The sequence below is a fragment of the Neophocaena asiaeorientalis genome, unplaced genomic scaffold (genome assembly GCF_003031525.2).
Source record: "Neophocaena asiaeorientalis asiaeorientalis breed wild unplaced genomic scaffold, Neophocaena_asiaeorientalis_V1.1 scaffold43, whole genome shotgun sequence".
Taxonomy (NCBI): domain Eukaryota; kingdom Metazoa; phylum Chordata; class Mammalia; order Artiodactyla; family Phocoenidae; genus Neophocaena; species Neophocaena asiaeorientalis.
Window position 1 is genome coordinate 812,535 of NW_020173674.1, and position 9,020 is coordinate 821,554.

A 9,020-nucleotide genomic window follows, 5' to 3' on the forward strand; every position below is an offset into this window, starting at 1 on the left:
GGGCAGGTACTGGGGTTTAGAGATCCCTGGTCCCCCAGTGCCCCCCGTCAGCCCTGCGGGGGGCCCCGGGGGCACATCACTGTGTACACGGGTCCCTGCTCAGCCTGCCGTTGGCCGGGGACCCCAGGTGGGTCTGGGATTCCTCTGTGCCCCTTCCCTGGGATTAACCTGCCGGCCTTGGGCATGAGGCGAGGGTCAAACAGGACCCAGGCTGGGAGCCCCTGGCCCTGCCTTGGCCAGTCCCGGCGTGCGCGCCAGGGCGTCCATCCTCAGGGCCTCGGTTTCCCCTTGAGTTTGAACTTGGTGACAGAGAGGAGCCCGGAGGCCTGGCAGGGTCCTGCTGGCACAGCTGGGAGCTCTGGGACCCCCGGGAGCCTGCAGACTGGTACCCCCCTCCATACATGGCATGCACACCCCGCAGCGAGCAGGACCCCCGCCGCCCCCGCCAGGCGGAGCGATGGCCTCGCAGCCCCTGCTCACCCCTCGGGGATGGGGTGGTGAGCACCTCTGGGCAGCTCCCCCACGGCTGCCTCTTCCCCTCCAATCCCCCCTGACCGCCTCAGCCAGGCTCGCGGGAGGTGCTGCCCCGGGGTCTGAGCCCGCCTGCTGCCCACACACCGCACCCTACCCGGGCCCCATCCTATCGCGGGCGCGGGGCTGCAGCAAGGCGGGACCCAGGCAGGCCGAGGCGGCCCTGCTTTGTGGGGGCTTTGCCAGCACCACCCTCCGGCTCCATCCACGCTTTCTCTCCTGATCTCAGAAGCGGCGGGCTGGGGCGTGGGGGAGGGGTCCTGCACCTCTGGGGCCCAGAGCCGCAGATCCTTCCTCCTCTAGGCTCTTGTGTGTCACGGCCCCTCCCCAAGAGCAAACACACGTGGCTGCCGTGGGGAGAGGACAGCACCCTGCGTGGCCCAGGAGCTGGGCACGGGGCCAAGGCTTCCCGCTATATAAGCCCCAGGGCCCCCAGGGAAGCGAGCGTCGTGCCCCACTCCCTCCTCGCCACCTGCCCACCGCCCTGCCAGCCCTCAGGATGGGTGCCCAGAGCGGGTGCTGGGCCCTGGCCTGGGCCCTGGTGGTCCTGCCCTTGGTGCAGAAAGCAGGTAAGGCCTAAGCCCCTCACTCCATCTCGTCGGCCCCCGCAGGCCACTCGCCTGTGTGTCTCCGGCCGACAGCGCACAGCGTGTCCTCCGCGGGGCCCTGCATGCCCCAGACTCCTGGCCCCCCCGGAGCGCCCAGCCTGTGTTGGGAGAAGTTAGGTCCCCCTGGGGAAACTGAGGGTCTCAGCCTCCGGGATGGGACTGGGGGGGCTCTGGGTGAGGAGACTGGGTTGGGGGTTCTCTCTGGTTCCCGTGAGGCCCCCAGAGCAGAGCAGGCAGGGGACGGCACAGCTGCCTGATGGCAGGGAGAGCAGCAGGGTTGCATCTCCCACGCTCCGCCCTCTGGGCTGGCCCGGGGTCACGGCCATCATGGCAGCCCCATCCCAGCGCTGGCTCTGCTCCTGGAGCTATAACTGCCCTGCGGCCTTTCTCATCCTCACCTGACTGCCGCCTGTCTGGCCCTGCGGCACTCCAAGCCAGGGAAGCACCGTGAGCCCTAACGCTTACTGTCAACACGAAAGATGCTGCCTGGGGTGGCCGGTGACACCCAGCTGGGCTGGCCTGGAGCCCTGGCCACCAGGGGCCACCCCTCCGTCCCCAGGCCCCATGGACTGCTCCGGCAGCCCCTCTACGGCACCTCAGCCCAAGCTCGGGGGTCTGGGCAGGTGGGCACCAGCCCGAGGCTCTCTCCATCTGTGAAAGGGAGGTGCTGAAGGGGAGGGGGTTGTCTCCCAGAGCCCCTGCCCCAAGCCGCCTTTCTGGGAGGGCGAACAGGGCTGGGTGCGGGGGCGGGGGCGGGGGGCATTCCCATGGGAGCTCCCGGTGGGGGTCCCGCACGGTTTGGGTGGCCAGCCAGCCTGCCTCAGCCCCCGGGGCAGCAGGCCTGCCATCAGCCCACTCCCCTTCCTCTGGCTGGGGGCAAATCCCTGGGATGGGTCTGTGCTCCTGTCAGAAGGAGACACGCACCGTGGCGGGCGTGGGCTGGGAGACGGAGCAGTGAGCCGTGGCTTGAAGCAAGACCTTGGTTCCCGGCCCAGGAAGTGGGCCTGGGCAGCCTGGATGAAAACCAGGAACCCCAGCTGCTAGTCCCCCAGGGGCTCAGGGCCAGAAGCAAGGTTCCCCTGGCCCCTGCTCCCACTGAAAAATGCATTTCTCAAGGAGGCGAAAACTGTAAAAACAGGTACAAAGTTTATTACTGGAGACAGCACAACCCGTGGGAGAGCTCACAGAGAAACAGTTTGTTTAGTTAAGACAGAAGCAAGGCAGACCCTAACCACTCACCTCCCCCAGAGAGAAAGGGTGTGGGCGCCCCCCAGTGAGGAGGACCCCAGGAAAGAGGCGGTGAAGTCATTCACACAGGACAGTTCTTCCGGGTCTCTGTTTACCTCTGGCCAATTATCCGGTTTCCCTTTCCACACCCTTAACCGCCCTAGGACCCTCCCCAACATGCGTGCGCAACCTTTAGCCAAGATGGATCCCAGCCCAGAGGCCTATGGGAGGCCTTGGCATCACCTATTAGGGGGTGGCGCCCGCTCCTTTTTGACCCCCGAGGAGCCTTTCTGCGCGTGTGCGGTGTCTCCCTTGCCCCAGGGATGGGAAATACGTGATCTCTTGATCTTTTCCTCAAACAAGGGTTAGCCCCTCTCTGCTCCTGCCATGACTGATACCTTAATGCGCCCACCAGAAGCAAAGTCCAGCTTTTCACCCTGTTCCTGTTATTTCCATCTCCAAGTGCAGACGGGAGGCTGCTTGTAAACATCTAGCCTGGAGCCTATCTATCTCCTGCCTCAAATGGGTGTCCCCTGGGCTGAAGCCCCCTTAGGGGTGGGTGAGGTTGGGCCCTGCGTGGGGGGGCTTCCTATCAGGGGGATGTGCACCCAGACTGCAGCGTGATGGGGTGGTCAACAGCAGGCATTTCTCTGGCCAAGCGCTGGACCCAGGTTCACTGGGCAGTCACCTGGCCCAAGGAGGGTGTGCCATGTGAGCCTGTCCGTGTGAAGCCCCCTGATTTCTCGACCATGGGGTGGGTACAACAGCGGACACACGTGGGAGGGGCCGCAGGTCGGGGGTCAGGGGCAGACGGGGGAGCAGCCACGCTTCTGGGAAACGCAGTCAACTAGGGCCCTTAAGAGGAGAGAGAAATTCCAGGCCAGTCCCTGTGGTTCCCATGTCGGTGTCCCAGATGGGAAAGTCGCACAGGGAGTGGAGGCTGGCATGGTAGCTGCAGAGCCGAGCCCCAGCGCCACCGGGGACATGTGGACCCCTGGGGCTGCCCCTCCCACTCCCGAAGAGGCACAGGCTTCGGCCGAGCATGGAGACCCCCACAGACGTGATGAAGGAATGCGGAGGCGCCAGCCTGAGAACGGGGTGCCCCAGCCTGAGCCTGAGACAGTGGGGCCTGGAGGGGGGCACAGTCCTGTCCATCAAGATTGTGGGGGCACCTGGACACTGGAGGGCTGTGCCTGGTGGCGGGGGACACAGGTGACCTGGGGAGCCGTGCCAGCACTGGGCCCCCAGGCCTCCCACCTGCCATGGCTGGCAGTTCTAAGGGGGAGCTGGCTCTGGTCTTGGGTTTCTGCTAAGTGATGCCCAGGAGCCTCCCCAGCCGTGTGTGTCCTTCTCCCCAACAAAGCCAGGCTTTGTCCTTCTCTGAGGGATGTGTGGATGGGGCCGAACGCTCTCCCTGGGGTGGCCTGGGGTCAGTGAGGCCAACAGCTTTTCCTGATTCCATTCTACCCTGAGCCACAGCGAGATGCGGTGCAGATGGGGAGGGCGGGTCAGCTCCCTGCCGAAGCTCCCATCCCAGCATCGGGTGCTGTTCACGTGGCCACCATCCCGCAGCCCTTGGAGACCAAGGGACAGGTGGCTGATGTCAGGCTTCTCGTGGACTCCGGTTCCCTTTTCCCACAGAGACCCAGGGCAGTGCGGAGCAGAGCTGGGCAAGTCAGGAGGCTACCATGAACGGTGAGAGGGTGGACAGTGGTAGAAAGGGCCCCACACGGAGCTGGCAGGGGATCTGGGCAGGGGCCGGGGGTGGACCCTTTGCCACATTAGCTATGTGCCACACAGAGACCCTCCTGGATCCCATCTGCCCACAGGACGGGACAGCGGAGGGGGCCTAAGAAAACAAAGGCACCGAGCAGACGGGCTCAGACGCTCACATGCACTCACACACGTGTGCATACACGTTCACACCCACACGTCTGTGCTTCCATGAATGCCCACCCACTCACTCGCAGGCGTGGACACACTCATATGCTCACACACACACACAATCGGGGAAACACACAGACCTGGGCAGGAGCGTGTCCTGGGCAGATGGATAGGGTCCTGGAGGGGACAGCGTTAGTCCTGGGCTCCCTTGGCTGGGCCAGGGGTTGGCCTGCGGCTCCCTGCTGCCCCGGGGTAGCCAGTGAGGAGGACGGCAGTCCTGGGAAGGGGTGTCCTGGCTGGTCCCTGCCCGGCCGTGTTCGGGTGTGACCCAGCTCACTCTGCAGCCCGGCGTGTGACCTTCATCCCGCCCATCACTGGCTTCCCCACCATGAGCTGTAAGTGGTCGCCGCCCATTGCCCACAGGGACAGGGGTGTTTGCCAGCCTCAGGGGGTGGTCACAGACCTGGGATAAAGCCGGGACAGTGTGGGCAGCCAGGAAGCTGGAGCTTGGCTGGAGCCGGGCCTTGGGCGTGGCTGGGAGCCATCCCCGTAGATGGTTCTGCTGGGGGCTGACCCGGGTGCTGCTGTCGGAGGACTGGGAGAATCCGGAGCAGAGGGGAGTGAGGAAGGGGGCGGCGGCTCCCCACCCCGAAACCGGGGGCTGGTCCCAGGGAAGGCTGCCCTCCCCCACCGCGCACTCCCCACAGCCCTGAACGCGGCGCACGGCGGGCGGGTGTGCAGCACGTGGGGCGACTCCCACTACAAGACCTTCGACGGCGACGTCTTCCGCTTCCCCGGGCTGTGCAACTACGTCTTCTCCGCGCACTGCGGTGCCGCGTACGAGGACTTCAACCTCCAGCTCCGCCGCGGCCTGGTGGGCTCCAGGCCCACGGTCACGCACATCACCCTCAAGACGCAGGGGCTGGTGCTGGAGGTCTCCAGCGGGTCCATCCTGGTCAACGGGAGGCGGTGAGCCTGCCCGGGTGCGGAGGGGCCAGGCTCCAGGGTGGGCTGGGCTCAGAGCTGGCGGGGAGGGCGCTGGACGCGTGGGAGCACCGAACTTTCCGGCCCAGGGAGGAGCTGCCCTACAGCCGCGCCGGCCTCCTGCTGGAGGAGAGCAGTGCCTACGTCAAGATCAACGTCCGGCTGATGCTAACCTTCACGTGGAACGGAGAGGACAGCGCCCTGGTGAGGCTGCCCACCCCGACGCCCTCCCCACCCAGGGGGAGCCCTGCGGGAGCTGGGTGGATGGGGGCTGGGGCCCTGCTGGGCCCGCAGAAGCTAGAGCTGCCCCTCCCCCACCCCCAGCTGGAGCTGGACCCCAGGTATGCCAACCAGACCTGCGGCCTGTGCGGGGACTTCAACGGGCTCCCGGCCATCAACGAGTTCTATGCCCACAGTGAGTGCGCAGCAGGTGGCCGGGCCCAGGCTGGACGCTCCCAGGGAGGCTGGGGCGCAGGGTGGGGGCCTCGTCGGGACGCTGGGCAGGGAGCAGATCGGGGCGTGGCAACGCTTCCAGTGATGCCCCAGAGGGAAGTTTCGGGGGTCCTGAGCATGGGCGGGAGCTCTGCCCCCAGAGCCCCTCCGGGCCCCTGCATGGAGTGCCTCCTCTCTGCAGATGCCAGGCTGACCCCTCTGCAGTTTGGGAACCTGCAGAAGCTGGATGGGCCCACGGAGCAGTGCCAGGACCCCCTGCCCTCCCCAGCTGACAACTGCACGGATGAGGTGAGTGCCTGCCCGCAACCCCTGCAAATACGTGCCCCCCCCAAACACAGTCTCACCAAGAGGGGGGCACTCAGGAAGCCCAGAGCAAAAGCCCTTCCGATGTGCTGGGAGGACCCCACCTTTGGAAGTGGCCTAGCAGCTCCAGGATCCCCGAAACCAGCAGAATCCACGAGGCTTAAATGGGGAACTGAAGCTAGTCAGGGGTGGGGGCTGAACAAGGGGGACGGTCACCGACAGGTCGGCACTGACCCTGCTGGGGCTGGCTGACGGTGGGCACCTCCGCCTCCCCCTTCTCGGAGCCGCCTCCAGCATGGGGTCTGCACCCGTCCTGGGCACGCGCACCGTGGGCAGGTGTGTCCTGGAGCCCGGGGTGGGCGCAGGGAGTCCAGGGTCGTGGGTCACCAAGCAGAGCTCTGCACAGAACAGTAGCAAGTTCTCAGAAGTTGAGCAGAAGGATGGGTGGCTGGCTGGAGGGATGGATGGATGGATATGTGGATGGACAGATGGACAGAGGAATGGAAGGACAGATGGATGGATGGAGGGAGGGACGGATGAGAAGATGGATTCGTGATAGATGATGGGCAAGCAGGTGGCCGGCTGGCCGGCTGGAACCTCAGGGGAAGGGGGCTTCCTGGCCTGGGGAAAGGCTGCAGGGCTGGGGTCCCCACTGATACCGCACAGAGGACAGAGCCTCCAGCCTCTGTCTCACCAGGAGGGCATCTGTCGCCACACCCTGCTGGGCCCAGCCTTTGCTCAGTGCCACCGGTTGGTGGATGCCGAGGTGTACGTGGCCACCTGCACCCAGGACCTGTGCCGCTGCCCCACCTGCCCATGTGCCACCTTTGCGGAGTACTCTCGCCAGTGTGCCCACGCCGGGGGACAGCCGCAGAGCTGGAGGGGCCCTGACCTCTGCCGTGAGTGCCCCCATGCACTGGGGAGGAGCCCAAGGCCCTGCACCCACACTGGGTCCCTGGGGAGAGTGTGAGGGAGGCGACCCTCAGGCAGGACACCTGGCACCTGGCTGGGGATCCGGGCAGGTGGAGCCCCTCGGGGGGTCCACGGTGAGAGGATGGGCAGGAGATCAGAGGGGAATATGAAAGGCCTGCGGGCCCCCGAGGGCCCAGAGGGAGGACCTGGCTTGGGCACACTGAGCTGGGCTCACCCCTGAACCCAGGTGGGGGCGGGGGGGACGCCCCCGGAGGCTCGGGGCCCCACGCTCCTCTCCCCTTCCGCCTCACTCAGAAGATGGCTAGATGGGGCAAGAGGCGCCCCTTCGGGGACCCTTGGTGGCACATGGAAGGCGGGAGCAGGGTGGCTTCCTGGGGCCAAGCCCTGTCCTCCTCCCCACAGCCCAGACGTGCCCCCTGAACATGCAATACCAGGAGTGCGGCTCACCCTGCACGGACACCTGCTCCAACCCTGAGCGCTCCCAGCTCTGCGAGGACCACTGCGTCGACGGCTGCTTCTGCCCCCAAGGCAGGTCCTCCGGGCCCTTGGGGACCGCCCCCTACCTGGGCCTTTGCCCCCATCCGGTCGCTGTGTTTCCAACGCCTGGGCCCAGCCTCCGCTGACCACTTGTGCCCCCCGCCCCCCGCTGCTCCCCAGGCACAGTGATGGACGACGTCACCCACTCGGGCTGCCTGCCCCTGCGGCAGTGCCCCTGCATGCACGGCGGCCGCCCCTACGCCCCAGGGGCCTCCTTCACCACCAGCTGCAGCTCCTGGTAGGTCTCCCGGCCGGCCCCGCCCCTGCCCCGCGTGGGGCTCACCTCCCCCTCACCATGGCCCCTCTGTCACGGCTCCCCACCCCAGCACCTGCTCCGGGGGACTATGGCAGTGCCAGGACCTCCCGTGCCCGGGCACCTGCTCCGTCCAGGGCGGGTCCCACATCTCCACCTATGATGAGAAACTCTACGACGTGCATGGGGACTGCAGCTATGTCCTAACCAAGGTGAGCCCCGCCTGCTGGGCCCTCCCGGGACCCTCCATCCTCCTCCACCCCAGGAGGGGTTCCATGACGGCCATCCGAGCGGTGAAGTCCCCCGGGGTTCCATTCCGAGAGGAAGCTCACACACATGGGGCCCAAGGGGCTCCCAGGTCTGGACAAGCCGCCCAGAGGTGACCAGGCACCAGAGGCCCCCGACCCTGCAGGGGCTTCCTGGGCACAGGGCACCACACACACACGGTCCCTCCCTGCCCGGGGTAGGGGCTGGCCGACCCAGGACACGGGTGGGCTCTGTGCCGTCAGATATGTGCAGGCAATGCCCTCACCGTGCTGGCCGAGCTGCGGAAATGCGGCCTGACGGACAACGAGAACTGCCTCAGAACCGTGATGCTGTGGTTGGACGGAGGCGACACGGTGAGGGCCCGGCTGGGGGGCGGCGGCAGCGGCCCTCCGCGGGCTGGCCGGCCGGGCTCCGCCCCACGCCCACGCTGACCGCGGCCCCGCCTCCTCCCCCCAGACCATCCAGATCCAGGCCAACGGCGGGGTGTTCGTGAACTCCATCTACACGCAGCTGCCCGCGGCAGTGGGTACGTGGCCCCCGGGGAACGGGCCCTGCGGCGGCCAGGCGGGACCTCTAGGTGGCGGCACCGAGCCAGCAGAGTCCCTCGCCAGCGCTTTGTGGCCTTGGGAGTCCCGGAAAGGCCCAGGGCTGGGTTCCCACCTGCAAGGTGGGGCCGTCACGGGCCTCATCCGTGACTCCGTGGGGACCCGTGTGGCGCAGACTCCGTGCCCGGCCTCACAGCAGCGTCAGCAGTCACGGCCCGAGCACACGTGCGAGTTCCTGCCCAGCTCCCGGGCCCCGGAGGGGCGGCCGGGGTTCCTGCAGGGCAGCCCCCCGAGCCCTCGGCTCAGGCTCGGCTGGTCAGCACGGCGGCCTCTGACCTTCCCCCCCAACCCGCAGCCAACGCCACCGTCTCCAGGCCGTCATCCTTCTTCATCCTGGTGCACACGGGCCTCGGGTTGCAGCTGCAGGTACAGCTGGTGCCCCTCATGCAGGTGTTCCTCAGGCTGGACCCCTCCTACCGGGGCAGGATGTGCGGT

General features: G+C 66.9%; 1 protein-coding gene across 1 annotated transcript in view; it reads left to right on the forward strand.

Moving 5' to 3' along the window:
* Window positions 1–1,030: 1,030 nt before the first annotated feature.
* The window catches only part of MUC5B (mucin 5B, oligomeric mucus/gel-forming), a 30,619-nt gene continuing 22,629 nt past the window's right edge, over window positions 1,031–9,020 (forward strand). The window contains exons 1-15 of the mRNA XM_024749054.1: window positions 1,031–1,100; window positions 1,143–1,313; window positions 3,280–3,488; window positions 4,507–4,645; window positions 4,958–5,219; window positions 5,324–5,438; window positions 5,559–5,649; window positions 5,869–5,975; window positions 6,688–6,889; window positions 7,326–7,451; window positions 7,581–7,698; window positions 7,787–7,925; window positions 8,223–8,333; window positions 8,437–8,506; window positions 8,881–9,013. Of these exons, the coding sequence (XP_024604822.1) occupies window positions 1,031–1,100; window positions 1,143–1,313; window positions 3,280–3,488; window positions 4,507–4,645; window positions 4,958–5,219; window positions 5,324–5,438; window positions 5,559–5,649; window positions 5,869–5,975; window positions 6,688–6,889; window positions 7,326–7,451; window positions 7,581–7,698; window positions 7,787–7,925; window positions 8,223–8,333; window positions 8,437–8,506; window positions 8,881–9,013 (2,063 nt within the window). The remainder of the gene's footprint in view (window positions 1,101–1,142; window positions 1,314–3,279; window positions 3,489–4,506; window positions 4,646–4,957; window positions 5,220–5,323; window positions 5,439–5,558; window positions 5,650–5,868; window positions 5,976–6,687; window positions 6,890–7,325; window positions 7,452–7,580; window positions 7,699–7,786; window positions 7,926–8,222; window positions 8,334–8,436; window positions 8,507–8,880; window positions 9,014–9,020) is intronic.